Source organism: Simochromis diagramma, unplaced genomic scaffold (genome assembly GCF_900408965.1).
Source record: "Simochromis diagramma unplaced genomic scaffold, fSimDia1.1 OVJJ01000669.1, whole genome shotgun sequence".
NCBI classification, from domain to species: Eukaryota; Metazoa; Chordata; class Actinopteri; order Cichliformes; family Cichlidae; genus Simochromis; species Simochromis diagramma.
Window position 1 is genome coordinate 3,220,302 of NW_024387458.1, and position 20,970 is coordinate 3,241,271.

General features: G+C 42.3%; 1 protein-coding gene across 9 annotated transcripts in view; it reads right to left on the reverse strand.

Moving 5' to 3' along the window:
- LOC120723060 (SRC kinase signaling inhibitor 1-like) overlaps positions 1 to 20,970 on the reverse strand; it is a 134,594-nt gene that overhangs the window by 44,012 nt on the left and 69,612 nt on the right. For 8 of the 9 annotated variants that reach the window (XM_040014348.1, XM_040014347.1, XM_040014349.1 and 5 more), the window contains 2 exons: positions 20,328 to 20,354; positions 3,046 to 3,247 (listed from right to left, as the gene is read on the reverse strand). In XM_040014348.1, the coding sequence (XP_039870282.1) occupies positions 3,046 to 3,247; positions 20,328 to 20,354 (229 nt within the window). The remainder of the gene's footprint in view (positions 1 to 3,045; positions 3,248 to 20,327; positions 20,355 to 20,970) is intronic. The other variant, XM_040014350.1, reaches the window with a different exon arrangement.

Genomic DNA, 20,970 nt, shown 5'->3' on the forward strand with positions numbered 1-20,970 from the left:
AAAAAAGAATGTGATGGCAGAACAGTTGACGAAATGTATTGATGTACCTAATAAAGAGGCTACTATAGCTAAGGCTCACACTGCTGTGCTGTGAAATGCGAAAAGTCACATGGAGCAACACATAATTATCAGCCTCACTTTAAATGGAAGCTGGAATTCCGAGTGGACGCAGTGAAATTCTCACCGACTCCAAGTGCAGAAAGTAAAATTAACACTGACTCAGATGTGTTATAATGTAAAAGGCTCGTTTTTAGAGAACAGTTTAAACCTTTTGAAGGGCGGAGGTGATGGTGAGATATCCCTAAGGATGGAGGCAACTTACACGTTTGGGGTTTTAGCTCACGATTGAGGATAATATAAAAAAAACTGACGCCTGCGCTACAGCCTGGTAAAGCATGAAGAAGAGCAAACATGAAATGAAATGATAGAACGTTTCACAGAGAGTTGATGCTTATCTTAATATGCTGTTTATGTGGTATAAAACATTTGAAACTCTTGACATTTTTCTGGCTTGTCCTACATTTTCTGTGTCCTGCAAATGCTATAAAGATGCTTTTAAGGAGGAAATGGTTTCGCTTGCTGCCACGGCCATTAATCAAAGACGACAGGTAACTCGGCGAGATCATTTGGAGGCATTAGACAGCTCTGTTTATATTCAGCACTCCTATAGGCAGTGCACTGAAGTCTGACTTTCACTTGACACTCAGAGGGCCTCGCCAGCTTCACTAGATTAACACTCGATGCCTTCAGTCAACTCAAACATTACCTGAAGGAGGACAGTGCCGTACAGGAACAGAGCTAATGTGTCTTGTTTACGGCTGCCTGTCAGAAACATCAAATCAGATTAAGCGAGTGATGGCCGCCCGACGTATCAATCAAAGTGAGGTTGTCAATACACGTCCACAAATGAAGGCTGATAGAAGAAGTGAAAATAAGAGTCAATTAGCTCCGCCTGCTGTGCTGACTGTTGATGAAATGAAACCTCAGTGGACAGATTTGAATCAGTGACTGGAATCAGACAACCTTTACTCTCATATCAAGCTCCAAACATAACCAGGAAGAAAGTGGAGACGAATGGTGAGAATAAAATGTTAAAGGGAATCAGAAAACAGCATCGAATCGCAGCGAAAGCACTAAAATTTGCGTTTCACAGGTCAAACATGTAAAAGGACCTGACGTGTAGTTTGTTTGAGGATCTCGGGAGGGGAAGCTGCTGTGCAAGTAACCAACTGTAGTCAGAAACTTTTCATAAGTCAAGGTAAGCTGTGTCCACAGCTGTGCAGTGGCTCAGTCAGGATGTGCTTATGCTAAGCTCAAACTACAACAGTTTAGAAGGGTTGAATGGGGTTGATGGGTTGAAATTGAGTGAACAGCCAGTGCTAACGGTGATTTGGGACTCATTTACAAACATTTTCGCACATTTTTGTGACTCCTGGAAATACTTTTAGCAGAGGGATATGCTCGGGTAGAGCGTACACGAGGACACATGATACCCACTTGTTTGTCATAAATTCTGTGGATAATGACTTGTTCTATTCATACAGGTGCTCATTCAGACACCACACAGTACTCCAACCAGCTCCAGAGTTGGAGCTGGTTGGATCAAACATTAAACACCGTTTAATGTTTGATCCAACCGAGTCTGACACTTCTATTCTCACGTTCAGCTCCCCTGGGTAATATTTACGAAGCTTCAGGGGTGCAGTGCATGTCTGAAGGCTCGGGTTATCACTCTCTAATGAGAGGTGGGCAGCCAAACATCCCTCCAGTCCCAGCCCTTCTGTGCGAGTCTGTGAAACCACACTATTTTTTTAAAGATTGAGCTACAGACACTGCTGAATTTTGGCACAGTAATTCTGACTTGTGCCTTTGAGCGCGCCACCAAATGTGACTTAACCTTCAGACCCTCATATAGTTCAATAAAGATAGCAGGACAGTCCCTTGACTCCATTGGTCCTGCTTTACACTTGCATTGCCTCGGCTGTAAGATCTCCGGTTCCCAGCATTATTGGGGCTGGAGCCAATGACTCGGAAACAAGGTCAGTCATCACATCACACCTGTGTCAGGGTTTCTGGGCGGTGAAAAAAAACATCTTGGGGGAGCATTGATATCGATAAATGTCTTGTGAGTCTGTTGCTCTACATTTTTCTCTGGTTTGAGGATTTCACTGAGCCAATGGGTGCAGCAGTGGGTAAATTTAAGCCAAGAGCTGTTGGCAAAGCTCCCCTTTAATCAAAGGAGTCTCGGTAATGGCCACCAGCAGAGATGTCAGCACAAATAAAGATTTTTAATCTCAAAAGTTAGTCTAGAAGTAAAAAATAAGCCTCAAATAAAATGAGCTAACATTAAAAAAAAAATCAGTACTTGTAACAGTGTTTTTCTCTCAAGCATCACTTCTTTGTAATCATCAGTCTGCAGTCAGCAATTTAACTCAGAGTTTGGAGAAGCAGTGGGAACCATCCTTGGAGTAACAAGCTTGTTATCTCTGACCAATCAGCCAAAAAAGTCTGAAAGTGTGACTGCAATAAAAAAAAGTAAATGTTATTACTGGGAGATGAATCCTGTCGCGACTTCTCATTTGTGGTTCAAAGAAATGAGAAACAGATTTCACCCGCACAGAGTTTAAAATGACAACTGAGGTGTTTTTTTCCCACTGAAATAATTTACTATTAAAACAACATTACAGAGACTTTATGAATAAACAGGAAAAAAGGACAACCACACCCTAAAATGTCAAGATTTTAAACTTTAGTCTGAATAAAAATTTTGCTGAATGAAACTAAAAGCTGTCTGCATAATTGAAGGCTCCAATCTCCTGAAACATCTTTGGATTTTATTGTAGAAAGTTTGTAGTCATCATCGCCGTGAGCAGATTGTACGTGCACATGTCTAACCCCTACATGATCTCATTTATTGCACAGAATCGGAAAGGTTCAAGTCGTTTTCGTCATTTCTGCTGAGTGGATATCACAGATGGGCCTCGACACAATCTAAATATGAGAGATATGAAATTTTTCAATTTTACTCAAAGACAGCGGACTGACCTGGCGCCCGCAGCTTGGCCTGGCTGGACGAGCGGGCCAGCGGCAGGCTCTGGCGGAGCCGGTTCATCCTGTTGAAGCCGATGGGAATATCAGGGTCTGACATGCTCTCCAGATTTTCGGCTGACGCGAAGGATACCCTGCTGGCCTGGTCGGCGAGAGCTGGCTGTGTCGGGCTGAGTCGTGTCACACGTGGCGTGCGAGTCTGCGAGACAGAAGTCGAGAAGTCAGGAGAGAAAAATAAAAGCACGGATGATGCAGAGCGATCAATGAGCTGACACCAAAAACACATGGAGAACAGAAAGCAAACAAAATTGGCCTCGGGAAATCAATGCAAAGAAACAAAAGAGACTGTAAAAACCTGCTTTTAGCACAAATACACACATTTAACCTCAGACAAAGAAGCTTTACGTCTTCATCTACGCACAGAGACTCAAAACAAAGTGAGCCGAAGCCTAAAATTAGAGCAGCTCAGACAGCCAGGTTAAACAAACCCACGAGTCAAACTCAGGGCCGCCTGCGTTAATGGGACACAAAAAACTATTCAAACAATGTTTCCACTAAATGTTCTGATATGTAGGAGGCAGCAGCTGGTGCTGACAAATCTTTCTGAAGCTGAAATAAGTGGATGATATTCTGCTGGTGGCTCAGAGCACGTGACCGAGAGCCTGGTGGTTTCAAATACTCCTAAAAAAAACTGAGCCAACTGGGGCATTGTGATGCTAATGACTCCAGCAAATCCAAACTCTGGCCTGGACAGCCCCTCTATCTGTAATGCAGATTGCTGCTAATATTTCACCTGTCCAATCTGAAACCACTGGGAAGCCCAAATTGAGAAGGACCTCTCATTACAGCCCTACCAGGAGCTCCTGCAGCAGGTTGGCTTTTAATGAATCCTTACTGACAGACATTTTCCAGCCCAAAGACTACAGTAATGAGCTCCCACAGTGCCACGTGAAGCCAGCCCCAATTGTCTTATGCATCCGTGCTCTTTGCTTAGTCCTCACTAACACTCTATGGGTGCTGTTTGATTTCTGGAGGCTACAGCGGGCCACGCATGTGTGCGCAAACATGTAGGAAACGCCAACAATCACGTCAAAAGACATCAAATCTGAGGATAAAATGCACACTTACAGTCTGCTCCACTAAATTATCTCTTGGGGGTTTGCTCTTTCTTCATTAATATCATTTCAAGAGTCCTTTAAATTAAAAAAAAATGGCGAAACACATGCACCCACATGTCTTTTAACACCGAGAACAGGCTGACAGACTATGTGTGCCTCCTCTCATATGTTTGGAGATTTATGGTCTCGGAGTGCGCTCGACAGCCAGACACTGCACACCTTCTGCCTTCCAGCGCACAAGAATCAAGCTGGCGGGGAGAAAAGAGCCGGGAATTATAAAGTTTGTGTTCAGCGAATCGTGAAGGGAAGAAGGGAAAAAGAGCAGATAAGGGTTAGAAACAGAGCGTATATTCACCAGAGAAAGGGGAGAGTAAACAGAGTAAAAAAGATTCTCTCTTTTAATTTCGGTTAACAGACAGACGTGAAGCTTGGCTGTACGTTTAACTCCGCCGTTTTATTTTCCACAGTAACAGTCAATAAAGCTTCCCACAGGATCTCTCCCAGAGGACCTCCTCCCTCACACTCCCCTCACAAGACTCATTAAAATGACTTTGGCTGCAGTGATAAGCTGGGCAAAGAAACACATGCACAGTGATATATTTTTCAAATCTCATGGAAAGCGTGATCAATTTTCAAATCTGAAGTGTACATAAAATTGATTTGTGTAATGCTAAGGCCTCGAGAGAGCCAGAGAACCTCTGAAAGGTCGGATAACGCTAAATCAGATATATAAATTAAAAAAAAATCAGATGTTTCAAAGAAAAGTGCTCTTAGCAATTCTGAAATTATGACAAGTGCTCTTTTTATTGCCTGTTCTTCCAAGTGATTCGTTTTTACACTGAAGTGATTAAAAGCAACTCTTTTCATCTCGTGCTTTACTGAAATCATTTCTGATGTCGAGGCGCAGCATCAAAGGCTAAATGATGTGTGGGTTCTGAAGGAGAAAGGTTCAGCCCGCATACTGACAAACACTTTAGAGGCAGAAACACCATCTCCATTCCAATAACACCGCCCATAATCCAGGGAGACGTTCTGGATGGACGCTTGTGTCTGGGATCTCTTTCTTTCAGTCACTAGCGAGAGCTCATAACCATAACTGAGAGTGAGGAACAAAAATCGACAGCTTCACCTCCACACTCAGCCCGCTCTTCACCACAGCAGACCAGTGTTGCATCAGCACATCAGTGCAGATGCCGAACCAACACATAGTTAGTCTCTCCTTCCTTCTTCCCCCAATTCATGAACAAGGCCCCGTGATACTCGGGGTACCAACTCATCCCCAACAGAATAATAAAACGCAATAATTCGACTCACTAAATCTGACTCACAAACCTCTTGGATGGTCTGTTTCACACAGCAGCCCACAGGAATGGTGAAATAATTTCATTAAAATGCTCCAGAAAGCACCATCAGTGCAAACACAGTAGAGTGTTTCAGTTCAGTGACTTGATCTTATACACAAACCACATAACCTTTAGTTCTTCTTCTGCCTGACTCAGTGACAAGCTGCTGCTTTACTCTACTACTCCGACAGAGATTATTTTTTTTAGCCACCGTGTATCACTGCTTACATTGTTTTTGCATTAACTAAGAGACCAGTTTACGAATCCTCCCTGCTGAGGTGCAGGACACACCAAATAAACTGTGAATGATTATTATTACACACACTGGGAACGGTGGCAGCAGCGGGGGCTCCAGCAGGGGTGGAAGAGCGTTGCTCCTCCTGGCCAGACGGTGAGCACACTGAACCCCAAATTGTTGCTCTGTGAATGAATTATTAAGTGATGTGTTCATAAAGTGATGTGTTTATACAGTGATGTGTTTCAGGCATGTCCAGCTTGGAGGAGACCCCAGGGCATGCTGGAGAAATTACAGCAGAAGTCCTGGAAGGATGGATGGTTTACAACTCGGCGCTAATTAGCAGGCGTTTGTGGCTTGCTCATATACAATTCATGAATACAGCTTGCTAATCAAGCTAGCATTAGCTCTTCAAAATAAGGATAAGCTATTTTTTTACATAAAAAATGATTCCTAATATGAATAAAATGGGTTACTCGCTCAGTGACACCCGGGACAGGCTCCAGCCCTGCTGAGACACTGGACTGACTGATTGCAGTCAATAAATTTTGTCCTGATCTCTGTTTAGCTTGAATATATTCAGGCTCCTTGTTTAAGGAGGCATTCTCAGAGTCTTATTACTCTGCAATGGACACAAAGGTCTGTGAAGTCGATCCAGCTACACGGAGTGCTTTAAACATCAGTCTTCCCTGAAAGCTGAAGCATCCAGTGCATACGTTTTCTTGCATGAGAGATTCAATGAATTTCATGAGCGCAGAAGGGCGGTGCACATAATCACATGGCTTTCTCTTTCAAATTGAACTGTAATCACTGAAGGAAGACAACGTGGATAATTTCACTTGTTCCACCTTTGTCAGACTATATGAGCCGTTACAGAATAAAACTGTCAACTTTCCATTAATACATTTTTTATGTAGAAAATGCTCCTCGGTGTTGTACTGCAAAGGACAGCCTGGTTTATTCCAGGCACCTGCAGTTTGAGCTCATGTCTTTTTAAATGTACTCGTGTAAACCCGGCTTTCAATTGCACCAAACCAACAATTTGTTACCAGCACAGATGGAAATGTGTGGGCTTTATCACTATTTAATGACTAAAGAAAAAAACACCAGATTCAGACCATGATGCGTTACCTGCGCAGGACTCTACGGTCCTGTGTGAAACACAGTCTGTGGTTCAACAGCTTGTAACACGAGGCAGTAACTTAAAAAACCTGCTTTCTCCCTGACTTTATCAGTAACGAGCCACTTCTTATCTGTCACATGAAATATGATATATTAATTTAAGTGGAAATCAATTTAATATCTTGAAACATTAGTCATCTGCTGTGTCTTTTTTTCCATGACAATAAACAAGCAGCTGGCTGCTCACCAGGTCTGTTCCTACTGCCAACACGGGGAGAGGTGAACTCTGTGCGATGTTATGATCACGGCAACAATCCTGAGCCAACAAAATCACCCTAATTATTTAAAATGGAAGAATGATGTGGGGAAAATGGTGACTTGGTTGGCTATTGTTGGATATCAATTTTGGCTCAACTATTTCTGTGTCAAGGCCCCTCAGACCTCTGTCTGACCTTTTATCCCCACCTGAGCACCATATTTAATCATTCCTGTGCTGTTTTACTGTTTTAAAACTCCCCCAGTGATCCTCCAGAGACCAGCAGGCATCTCTGCAGGGATCTGGGCGAATGTGGTGGGAATGCAGACAGTTCAAGTGTCAAGGTGCCCCTCGAGCTCTGTCACATGACTGGCAGGACTCCAGGATTCCTTAAAACTAACATTTTCTCACTAATTCTCTCATTTAGGCATATAGAAGTGGTCAAGAGGACCTGCTAAGTAGAAGGAAATAGAGAGGAAAGGTGATTTTTAGTGACTTTGAAGGGGGGCGTGGTTCTTGGTGCCAGACTGGCTGCTCAGAAACTGCAGATCTACTGGGATTTTCCCACACAACCATCTCTTGGTACAGAGAACAGTTTGAAAAAGAGAAAATATCAAGTGAGGAGCAGAGTGTGAATATTTTGATTTTTAATCTTTTTTAACAGCCTTTCTGGTGTCATGGTGGCAAGTGTGCGTTTGACATTTTTGTAAGTGTTATTGAAAACAACATTTATTCTTTGCAGGAAAGAAAATGACAGATTGAGATTTTTACCTCAGTGCGAGCTGAAACACGACTCTCAGTTCAGCTAATGTTAAACAATTTCAGTTAATACCAGGCAGAAAAAACGTGGTGTTATTAAGAGTATGAATCAAGTTAAACACAATATCGTGCTACTTATAACTTAAAAACCTCTCACTGAGTTTTTGAAAAGATTTACACTAAATATCATGTTCCATTCAGCACAGTTGACCCTTACCTCTACTTCCAGATTCTTGTTTAAAAGCATGAAAAGAGCTTCAGCTTCATTAGCTCCTCACCTTGATCTCTTTAGAGGCTTCTGTAAAAATATTCACAGCTCTTTCTGATGCTTTCCAAACCTCAGTGTGGCAACTCTGAATGGTTACTACCAGCTAACACACAAGATACTGACTTAAGATGCAGCTGTGCACAGCTGTGCAGAGCCCCCACCCCTGACACAGCTGCCACACCCCTGGACCCAGCAATTTCATGGACATTACCTCTACATGCCGTGGCATTCCTTTCCAGTGAGACTCACAACTGAGAGCATCCCAATCCCTACCCGCCTAACGGCATGTTTGGGTGCCACATTATACGAGGACTTTTTACAAAGCAGCCTCGGCTGGAAGATGCGAGTCGGCAGGCCGCACATCTTTGCAACAACAGCCCGAGGGGGGAGAGGCAGGTGAAGGAGGAGCACGCGTGATGTGTTCAGTGGTGCGCTGCCCGATACAGCCGCAGTTATTTCCCACAGAGCAGCTTCGCAGGAGCAGCTGGGGGTTAATTGCCTTGCTCAAGGGCACTTGTTTTCGAGTTAGAGGCAAAACCTCCATGAGAGCAGGGAGCCTTTTGCTCATTTCCCTGCTCGGATTTTCCCTATTGACAATTTTGAAGTATTTTGATCTGAGCTTTTATACTTTAGCATCAAAGTGTATGTGACCCGATTTTTAGTTTATTTACAAAATAAATAATAAAAAAAAAAACCCTTGTGAACCCTACAGCCAGCCAAGTCTGGGGTGTAAATACAGCCTTTCATCTCTACATTACTTCAGTTATATAGCCTAAAGTGAAGGATCATTTTCTTTCACATAAAATCTAGAGGGAAGTTCTCATCCAGTTATTGCTTTCCACAGAGTTCAGCCTGCTAAACAAACCTCGCAGTCTTGGCAGATGGCAGTGAAGTGTCAATAAGTGATTCTGGCCACGTGCCTCAGCGCAGCGCCAGTCGGGGAGCGCTGCAGCAGTCGGCCTCCTAAGCCTTTTAGCGGCGGAAAACGCTCCGGCTATTCTCCGAGTCAGATTGGGGAATAGCGATTTTCCACCAAGCATCATATCAACAGCCAAACAGCACGAGGGCCACAGAAGCTGTTGTCTGAATGCGTTAGAGATGAGCTAGCTCACTGGGACAAATATGGCACGGGTAGTCTGGGGATGTCTCTGTATGGAAACTGCTCTGTCTGCCATATTCTCTGTGTAAGACTCATGAAAGACGAACAAGTGTCTTGCAATGCTTCTGGGCTCCCAAAAGAGACAAATCCTTTAAAAAATGTCCTTTGAATGAAAATAAAAGTTTTAGTGGATGATTCTCTTCATTACTGAAACATTTACGAGACTGCTGAGAAGAGAAAAAGACTATAAAATGTTCTTAAAGGCAATAACACATTGGAAAAGTCCAGTTCAGTGATTCCACTTAGCTTCCTAGCAGACACTAATCTAACAGGGATGCTCCTGGTGAAAAAAAATGAAACAACTAGTGTAAAACTAAGAAACACTCAGATATCAAAATAAATTTTGATTACTTTTTAATGGACAATATCAAAAACTGTCTTTAAAACTGTCTTTAATCTTTAATCATCTTTAATCATCCTTTTAGTGCTGCTTATGAACACGTTAACTCTAAAATGATAACGAAGAAGAAAAACGCTTGAAATGAGCTGTTAAATACAAAGACACATTATTAAATTATCACGTTGCCATTGAAATGTGTGGTGCATTGTGCATATAATTTTTCTATAATATAAGACAACCATCCCAATAAAAGAAAAAAACATCTAAAATAATAACAAACAAATCATCCATCCATTTTTTTCCACCTATCCCGAGACAACTCGCAGGTCAGCCTAAGCAGAGAGGTCCAAACCTCCCTCTCATCAACCACCTCCTCCAGCTTATCCTGGGGAACACCGAGGCATTCCCAGGTCAGATGAGAGATATAATTTATCCAGCAGGTCTCCTCCTGGGAGGACATGCCTGGAACACCTGACCCAGGAGGGGACCATCTCAACTGGCTCTTTTTAAGGAGGAGAAGCGCCTCTACTCTGGACCCCTGCTGAATGAATGAACTTCTCTCCCTACGACTGCATCCTGCCCACAGCTCAGACACCAGCATTTCACTGCATGTTCACTATATGTTGTATTGTTTATGTGACAAATAATATATGTATTTAATAGAAATAATAATAATAATAAGACCAACCATGCCCACGACAACCGAAGGAACTGCCGTTTTTGCCACTTCAGCCTTGAGCTACGTTCACATGTACACGTTATATTTTTAAAACGGATCCACAGAAAAATATTTCTGTTCACATGAAACATGCAAATTTTTGATCCGTTTTATAAAAATGACAAAATCTAGTAGCTGCACAGACATAACCTGATAAACATCGGTGAGGTTTGAGGAACACAAGATGTAATAAAGCCAGGTATGCATATTTAAACATTTCCTCTGCTTCGTCACTATGGTTACAAAATAATCCCAGTAGGCCCCATTATCATTCCCTCAGTAACGAAGAAGGCTGATGAACAAGTGCAATACTGGATGCAGCTTCAGTAGGATCCCCACTCCCTATCTAAGCCCCACAGTATGGTCCACCCCCCCCCCCCCCCCCCCCCACCCCCGCCCCAAATTAAACACCAAGGCAAAGAAAAAGCGACAATAGGCGGTGATTACTCTGGCCACTGTCGACAGAAAGACAAGCGGACATGAGATGTAAAATGCAGCATTAATATTTGTATAAGTGAGGCTGGGAGTGATGAAAAGAGGAGAATTATGCAGCACTCTGCTCCATTGTGTCTTTGACACTGTCAGCAGCAATTGCTGCCTGGTGTTTGAATCCATGTTCAGCCCCGCTGACGAGCTGAAAATCCTCATGCAAGGGGAGCGTGTGAGAGGAAATGTGTGATATAATATAAGAATCTATATTCCCATTTGCTTGCGTCCAATCAGTACGAGCGCCACCGATGTTTGTGTGCATTTAGCAAGCTGGAGACATCAAAGGGGGAATAGCAGGGGACTATTAAACACATACACAGCCTCACACACATGAGCACAGCGGTGCACTGCTGCAGGGGTTTCTATTGCATCAGAAGAGGAGGCGAGACTCCCCGTCTCCCTGAGAGGAAGAGGAGCGATAACCAATCCTGTATGGGCAGCAGACCAGCAACAAATAGGGGGAGAATGGGAAAAAAGCCAGCATGTGTGTTTGTCACCAGCTAAACAGACGAGGCAGCGAGAGAGCTACTGTGAACGTACATGACGAAAGGAGCACGAGATGCAAACTGTAACACGAGAGATTAGCCATATATCAAAATAAAAGAGGCTATTTTTGCAAAGTACATATGCTGGATGTATATGTAATTAAGCACCGATATTCAAGCACTTTCAGCACAGCCGAGCATTTGTTATTGTCTGTCTGTGTTAAAGGATAAAGCCGTCACTCTAATTTCTTATTGTCGACGATCCTCTGAAAAAACCCAAACCGACAATGTGCCCATCTGTCCCTACCCTGTCTCTGATGCTCAGCTCTCAAGCTCAGTGATTTCTGGAAGTATTTAAGAAATACTCCTAAATATACACTTTCATTTTATGAAAACAGGCACAGTCATTTTACAAACAGATGGGCACTTATAGCACAAAGGAGGAAATACTCGATTTGCTAAGGACTATTTTCAGCCGTGGATTAATCGACAATTTTTGTGTGCTACTTCTGCAAATGACTCAACTTGGATGTTTTTTTTAATCAATCCGTAAGCCCTCCCACATCGTCTGAAACTAATAATAGTTTGTTTTGTGTATTCATGTATAGTCAAGGATAATTCCAGTGCCTTTCAATTTGATGCTTTTGCCTCATTTGACTTAACTGAGCGCCTGTTACAAAATAATTGTATTTATTCTAAGATTATTGCTCTCTTAAAAAGCACAGCAGTGAATTTAGCTGTTGAACAGTGGTTCTCGCTGGGTGCAGGGTGGGAATATTTGACCACTGAACATTCTGCAATGAAAAACTGCACAAAAGCTATGAATGAATTAATTTGCTGCTTCAGTATCTGTTTCCTGTTAAATATCCTTAAAGAAAATTCTGTCAAAGAGGGTTTAGGTAACGGCGTGCAGCGCCCATAGGTGGGAATTATGAGACCAAAAGAGCTCCAAACATTCAGGACACTATATCATGAAAGCTAAATGTCTTAGGGCTTCAGGCGGCCCAGGGACAGAGCACATCACCTGTTAGCAGAAGTTGATGAATTCAGTTCAATTGAGTTTTATTTACACAGCGCTGAATCACAACAACAGTCGCCTCAAGGCGCTTTATATTGTAAGGTAGACCCTACAATAATACATACAGGGAAAAACCCAACAATCAGATGACCCACTATGAGCAAGCACTTTGGCGACAGTGGGAAGGAAAAACTCCCTTTTAACAGGAAGAAACCTCCAGCAAAACCAGGCTCAGGGAGGGGCGGGGCCATCTGCTGCGACCGGTTTGGGTGAGAGAAGGAAGACAGGATAAAGACATGCTGTGAATGCTAACATAGCGCCAGGTAAGCTAAAGAGCATTAGTTCTTAGAGAAGTTTGACCTCCTTTGAAAGAGTCCTCACTGAACCAAAAGCAACAATATGTTTGGTAGGCTATGTTAAATCGTCTGACAAGGTCCGGGCAAGATGTATGCTAACTGAGTGGTGAGTACAAATGGGACGAGAAGGAAAATTGGCAAAGTGTATGATGATATACAGGCTGATGGCTTGAAATTTCTGCTTGTACTTTGATGTACAAACAGCTGTCTTAGAGAACATTATGTAGTTAACAAAATAGCTAATTCTAAGAAAGCTTGGAAAAAAGGTGAACCTTCCTAGGAGTGGCCTGTCTACCAAAATTACTCCAAGAGCACATCAATGCATCACCCAGGAGGTCACAGAAGAACCCAGAATAAGAACTGCAGTCCTCACTTGCCTCAGTTAAGGTCAGAGTTCATGATCCAACCATAAGAAAGAGACTGATGAAAAACAACACAACAGCTCAACTTTTGCCAAAGAAAAAAAAATTGGGGGGAAAAATATTCTGTGGACTGAAAAGAGACAAATCTTCTAAAAGGTTCAACTTTTGAGTCCCATCTGGACTAAAACTAAACACATTTAATAAAAAACATCACCGCAACAGTTAAACATGATGTTGGGGCTGCTGTCCTACAGTCAGGACCTGCACGACTTGCTGTAACTGATGGAACCATGAATGCTCCTCTCTACCACAAAGTAGAGCTATACAGCGTTTTTAGGTAATTGTAAAAGTAGGGACTTCAGAAAAAAAAAGTCAAGATATTTTTTGGACAAAGACTAATTATACAGCCTGGAAGTGTGAGGTCTTGCAGTCCTGCTGCAGGCACACCTCTCTACATGTCATCTTTGTTCAGTGAATGCAAAGAGAAGCAGTGAAGTAACTGTTTGCACTTGCACAGTGTTTTTCTTGGGGGTTATTTATGGGTTAGGTGCTTTGCTGGACAGAGCAAAGATAGTTTATCAGCTCCATCCTGCAGGGTCTCTGAGTCCTGGTCCTACAGGCAGGAATCTTAGCACAGCTTCTCAGATCTCCCTCTCCTCAGCCACTGCCTCCAGCTCTTACAGGGAATGCTGAGTTTTTCCAAAGCCACCTTAGAGATAACCTCGCAAGTCCACTCTGGGTCTGCCCTGCAGTCACACCTACATTTTGTGGCCATAGGGGAGGGTTTGAACATATTAGCCGTCGTGGTCAGCTCTGTCATGTTGCAAACTGCTACCTGGTGTGAATGAGTTGGACTTACTAGCAGCACAACCTTTAACTTCTCTACAAATGAAGGTATAAAATTTCACTGACCTTGATTTTTGTTTTTAAGGTTGCTCCAGGGCCAGAAACTTTAATTCAGAGCATCCTTACTGCTGTATTGACTAACAATATTTGTGTAATGTTGTGCAGGTGCTATATATAAACTACAGTTTGCTGTGTTCATGGTAAAGAGGACAGCTGTTTTGGACAGGGGTGGAGCTCCACTGCAGAGAGGAACGAGACACACACACACATACAGACACACAAGTTCATTGTTAGTTTTGGTTTTATCCCCTCAACCTTATCCTTTGACATTTCACATCCCATTTAATTCAAAAAGCAGCAGCATTCTCATTGTTCCATTACAGAAAATCCTTGAGCAGAGTTCAGATTTGCTGCATCAGCAGTAGGTATGCAAGGATGCCTTTCAGATTATCAAGTAATTTTATGGTTAAGATGATGTAAGCTGCAGTAAGTGCTTAGGTTAGCACATGCACAACACAAGCTCAATGAAAGTAAGGGTCACATGGGTCCGTTCAATGTGCATAATTTATTCAAGCCTGATGTGGAACTAATAATGCATTTTAGTCTCACGTTGATCCTTACATGGCCGAGATGTAAAGAAATTTGATTCTTCTTCCACAAAACAACTTAAACTGTTTCCTTTGAGCATTTTTCTATTTTCCAACTGTCAAGTCTGAAAAAACTGCTTTGTTTTCTCATCTACTTTCAGTTTATCTAGTCATTAATAGTGTTGATATGATTATGTGAGCTGAAGAACTTGACTCCACATCTATATACTAAAGGTTAAAATGGTTTGTTGTGGGGCGAAAATCACTCTTTCTTTTTATAAACAGCATCCCAATTCCAATCTAATTTCTTTGTTTGCTATTAAAGTTTAATATCTCAGAAGAACTGAGGCACATAAATCCTCAGCGGGATCTATTTATCGCTATTCATTTTTTTATTTATTAAACCTTTATGACTCTCGAGATTAAAAATCTCTTTTGCAAGAGTGTCCTGGCCAGCACACGCAGATGTACAACTGGTGGCTGCACAGACTAGTAACACACAGAAACACACACAGCAAAATGCACAAAATAGGTACAGAAATGTGCATGAGGTGAAGAATGAAACATAAAAATACCCAAAATTATAAATTCAAAGCTAAAGGAAACTTCAAACATCAGAGTAAGTTATTGTCTGGGGCCAGAAACAGGAGCAGGAGTGTTCACACAGAACATCTGCCGCCTGTAGCAGCTGCCTCCAGCTCAGTTTAAATCACCTGAAATTCATTTAGTAAGATCAGCTCATTAATTATTGTGACTTTTGTTTTAATTGCTGATCCTCTGGACATAATTACAGGAAATGTGATACTTATTATACCCAGTCATCAACCTCCAGGGCTAAAAAATAAAAACCAAAGTGGACCTGCAGTTCTTCTAACGGCCACATGGGGTTGACTCCAAAACCAAGTCCGTCCAAATACTTCACATGTTAAAATGTCCAACTTTACAGCAGAAATAAATATGTTCACAGCCTGGGACCAAAAGCAGCTTTAGCCTCTATGGATAGTTTTACATATAAACATCTGTATGGTGTATGAGGATTTTTATAATGAACCCATTTTTATATTTTTAAGTCTTAAAAGTTAAAGATTTGCCTCATCTCCACTAATTCGAGACACAGAACTAGATCTCCCAACAGGTTTTTGTGCTGCTGGTGCCATTTGGAACATTTTTATTGGGATTGTGTGACAAATAATACGGCTTCCTGTGTGGTAAAGACTGTCCAATCAGTCTGTATTTAGCAATAATTAGATACCTGTGCTCTACAGCTATGCACCTTGCTAACCAAGCTCTGCTAATAACTTGTATATGGTTGCTACTAGCTCTAAAACAACAACATAGCAGGGGCCAAAATGGTAACGCCAAGGCTTCAGAACCAATGGGTGATGTCACAGTGGCAACAATCTATGATTAGACCGCACACAACAACAGACGCACAACAAACCTGGAGTCTGCCCACACTCCAGCTCACCCTGAATGATCCGTTTTCTTATTATTTAGCTGACACTTGAACTTAAGTGACATTCTTCAAACGTGCCTGTGCTAACACAGCTGAAGGCACAAACACTGTCTGCAGATGCTGGATGTAAACTCGCTCTGTCACTTTATATAATTTTTCACAGAGTGGGAGCAAGTTCCTCGGTTTGAAACCAGCTGGTAGCTCCACAGCCGCTGAAGCTGGCAGTGAGTGATGACCACTAATGGGCCTGTTTTCAAATTAATCCTTTCATGTCATGCGATTTGCATTGCAGCCTCGCCAGCGCTTGGTGAAATTTCCGACTCCAGCCGGAAACAAGGTTTCATTCCGATGGCTGGATTCAATAAGGGCGCACTCAGGGGTCTCTGAGTGTTTTCATAATCTTGGATAGCAGACCGCGTGTTTGTGATAGCGTGGGTTTAAATTTGGCTCTGGATTTTTGCTACATGTCAACTAATCCTATCTCTAATATTTTCTGTCACTAAGTGTGTAACTGAGTCCAGATTGCATTCAATAAAACCACAAAGAATAAGAGGGCATGATTAATGACTTCACGGCTTCCATTTAGCTAATCTTTTTTAATCTTTTTTTGCTTTTATTTATCTTATTTTATTTACTTCAGTTGCTGCATGTTAAATAAAATATTATATGCTACTTTAAACTAGAATTTTTCTTTTGTTTTACATTTATTCTTCATGGGAATCATTCTTAAAGCACCTTGAACTGAAATAACCTGATTAAAAATGTCTTATAAATACGTTTAAGGGAGTGGATGCCTGATAATGACACCTAAAGGTTTACTAAGGTTTACTAACTACACTTATATAAGGTTCCTGAATTGTGTATAAACTGTATTTAAAAGATGAATGCAGTCATCAATCTATATTTTAAACTGCTTAATCAGTTCAAGGTCCTGGGAGGGCTGGAGCCTATCCCAGATGTTACTGGGTAAAAGCCAGGGTAGCCCATCACAGGGAAATAAGAACATGGGCTCTGAAGCCCTTAACTGTTTCCCCCATAAAGACGACATCTGATGACCTCGTCTGCACCTGTAGTTTTCTTACCTTTTAATTGGTTAATAGGTTAGAATAGTTTCCATTGTATTTCCAAGGGTAACTGCACAGCTGGAGACCACCCTCACTACCTTCTGATGCAAGGTTTCAAGGTGTAAAGAGCTACACCTTCATTCTTTCTAAGGGCCACCAGAGGGCGACCCTGTGAGTGTAAAGACTTCTACGAGAAAATGATTCTGCTGCTCGCTTCCGGTCCGAATCACTCTTTTGAATCCATCCATCCATGCATGAGAAGGTAATATGCTCCAGCTTTAGGTCACATTCATCCCTTTCTCGCCGCTACAGAGAACGCCAAATGTAAAGTTCACACTTCCAAGAGGTAGTCTGATATCCTTCACAGCCTATGCCTGCACAGAAAGTACACATAGCCTTTAAAGGCACCGAACTCTGCTGAAAGTTGATAAAAAGGGAAATGAAAACGTGCTGGAAATTTAAAGACAATCTGTGCGCTAGATGTTAAGAAATTAGACTCAAAATGTTAAATTGGCCTCTTGGTTGTATTAAAGGAAACGTAAGAGGATTAATGGTGTATTTGTGGTGACAGGACTGATGGATGGAATGCACCATTTTTCTTACTGAGTATGTAATCTGAATACATGAACTGTTGAAGCAAATATGGTAGCCAAAGTCTGCATCTTTTTACAGTATATTTCAAAACACTCTACGTTTATGCACTTCTTTGCTGGACCAGAAACAATGACCAAACAGAGAAATTAAAACATAGATGCACGGTTCCCAGATCAGTGGGTTCTCTACTGTTGGAGGATACTACGCCTTTCAGACTGCTTAAGCCTAAAAGGCAAATTTTTCGGGGCTTCTGGGATAGCCTGCAGGTATCAAGGTTGTTATGGAATTTACAATGAGACCAGGATTAACCTCGTGCAGAAATAATTGTTGAGGAGATGCAGATGAATTGAAGCAAACATTATTGTGGGAACTGTCTCGATATCAAGGAGAATGGGAGAGACATTTTGCAGCAGCTGTGATCATGCAGTTTCATGACCCTGTTCCAACTGTCCAGATAAGGAAAGACATTATGTCTCTGCAGTATCTACAAGCAGCTGGCCCACAGTCCAACCAAAACACTATCAGTACACAGACATCACTGTAGTCATAAAAGCTTCAATGAGACTATTTTTCAAATAAAGGAGTTTAACCACAAATTAAAAAAAGCAAAAAATTTACACGGGCCAAAACCTCCCACTCCAACCACCAGGCATCGTTTATGGTGGCAGATAAATTTTAAGATTGCTGGTTAACCTTTGAGGCTGCTCAAACACAAATGGTCAAAAGAAGTCTGACAACAAAGCGGACTGGAAATGAAAACCAGAAAGCTTCTGGTGCTAAAAACCTTGTGCCCTGCCTACAGGTACACGTGCATCTGTGCAAATATCATCAGAGTCGTTAAGATTCAGAGGAATTTTGTGTCTGTCAACAACCTGTCAGGCTTAGGCTGAAAATCGGATCGATCTGACACTTCATTTAAATGGCCTGTATTTGTATAGCGCTTTACTAGTCCCAAAGGACCCCAAAGTGCTTTACACATCCAGTCATCCACGCATTCACACACTGGTGATGGCAGCTACATTGCAGCCACAGCCACCCTGGGGCGCACTGACAGAGGCGAGGCTGCCGGACACTGGCGCCACCGGGCCCTCTGACCACCACCAGTAGGCAACAGGTCAAGTGTCTTGCCCAAGGACACAACAACAGAGACTGTCGGAGCCGGGGCTCAAACCGGCAACCTTCCAATTACAAGGCGAACTCCCAACTCTTGAGCCACGATCGCACTTCACGATGTTTCCTACACAGACTTTACTTTGGTGGGCTACTCCTATTTATAGACTTAGATCTTCTTTATCCATCTCAGAGAATGGATGAAGTTATCCATGTTACTAAAAAAACAACCCTTTTGGTCTTCGGTTGCAAACCAGCTGTCTTGTATCGCAGCGGTCCCCCCCGGCTGGTGCGTGAGTTGTTTGGTACCGGGCCACAAGAGTTGAGGCTTGGGTGTGAATCGTTTTTTATCGTTAACTCGGTTTCCCTGGGACTTTTCCTGTGTGTTATGAATAAATCTTCAATGTTTTGGTACTGGTTTTATTTTGTTGTATTTATCGGTGACGCCTTAAAGGACGGTCCGTGAAAATATTGTCGGACATAAACCGGTCTGTGGCGCAAAAAAGGTTGGGGACTGCTGTTGTATTGTCTACCAACCTCCCCGATGGCCACATTGCTATTGTGGCGGTCCTGAATTAGTTACTCCCTATACTTCACCATCTTGCAGCTGCTTATCATAGCCCTCGCTCTGCTTTGGCGAATTAGACTACCTTCAACAGATGAGGTCCAAAATGTTGGCGATAAAGTTCTTTCACAAGATAATAAAACTTGATGGAGCAACGGCTAATTCTGTTGCTCAAATATTGATTGTCACAAAGTGCGTGGCACTTACATTGCCTGCACAGAAGAAACTCAGAGAGGTAATACATCTAAAGACTGCTGATAAAAACCCTGTGCACAGCAAAACTAGCCCCATACATGCGTGCACATATTTGCATATCATACATCAAATCTCAATCTGTGGGAATCTTAGCTTTAGTTATGATGCAAGTAACAAATATTTATCACAGCAATCAAACAGGTGAATAATTCATCTGCACAACCTGCAGAACAGAATCAGTCTGATCCATATTTCTGTCACTAATGACAATCCCACTGCACATCCTGCCTGCTAAACTCTCATTGATTTAGTTTTACCATCGGAGACCAACACCAGGCCTAATTTGAATTACAGACAACATGGGAGTTGTAGGCAGGGATCTGCAGGTCTGGAGACAGCCAATAACAAGCTTGGTACAGTGCCTTTTTATAGGGAAATTTTAGCGAGCAGCAGCAGTAAGTTAAGCTCCAGCCAGCAGCTCTCAGGCTGAACTGGACCTTTTCTTGCCTCATATTTGATGAAACAGGCATATTGTGTTCAATAATTGCATATCAGAAATCTTACTTGCATAGTTTAAAGTGAACCAAAGCACTTATTTGATTCATGCAGGGATTTTTTTCTTTCTTATGTGAACACTCTGAGGGAGAAATGTCGCAGCATGCAGCACAAGAGTGTTAAAAGAGTTAAATGCAGAAGTGAGTGCCAACGTGTGACCAGCGCTAATGCAGTGGAGAAGCAGGCATGCAAAGACACAATGGAGTTATCCTATTAAGAGACGAATCCACACAGAGGCACAGATTTACGCTGAAACACAAACACAATATTGGCACTGACCTTGAAGCTCCAGTAGTTTGGTTGTTGCTAGAGGGGGAGGAAAGAAAAACAAAGAGTAAAGGAGACAGAAGAGGGGCAGGGAGGGTGAAAGAGGGAGAAAAAGAACGACTGAGTGTGAGACTTTTTTTTCTGCAAATGCCACACTAGAAATGCACAAAGCACAAAACCGACTGGTTAGAACCAGAACAGAGAGAGAAAATGCTTTGTCACTCAGTCGCCATGCGAAGATTTGCAAGTGATACCGCAAAGTGTGCCTAATGAAGTTTGAGAGGTTTAATGGTACGTCGTTTTTACACAGCGAGAATGATATGCCCCAAAACACAAAGGCCGCTTTGCTTAAAATGCCCACACATTGTAGCAAAGCTTAAGCAAGAAAACCAAAAATTACCCTTTTTATTTATTATTTTCTGTACATTAGGCCTGGTGAGGAAATGATGAGCTAATTATCGTGATGATAGCCAGATTAACTTGCGTTGTCCTTCACTGCCATCATAATAGGACTTTAATTGCTTGTAATTGCTTCTCAGCAATTAATCAAATGTTTACAGTGACTTCACACATACTAATGATGCAGGGCCAGGCAGCTCCTAAAACCAGCCCCACAGGCTCACTTGCAGAGTTTGCTGGCGTGTACCCAGGACCG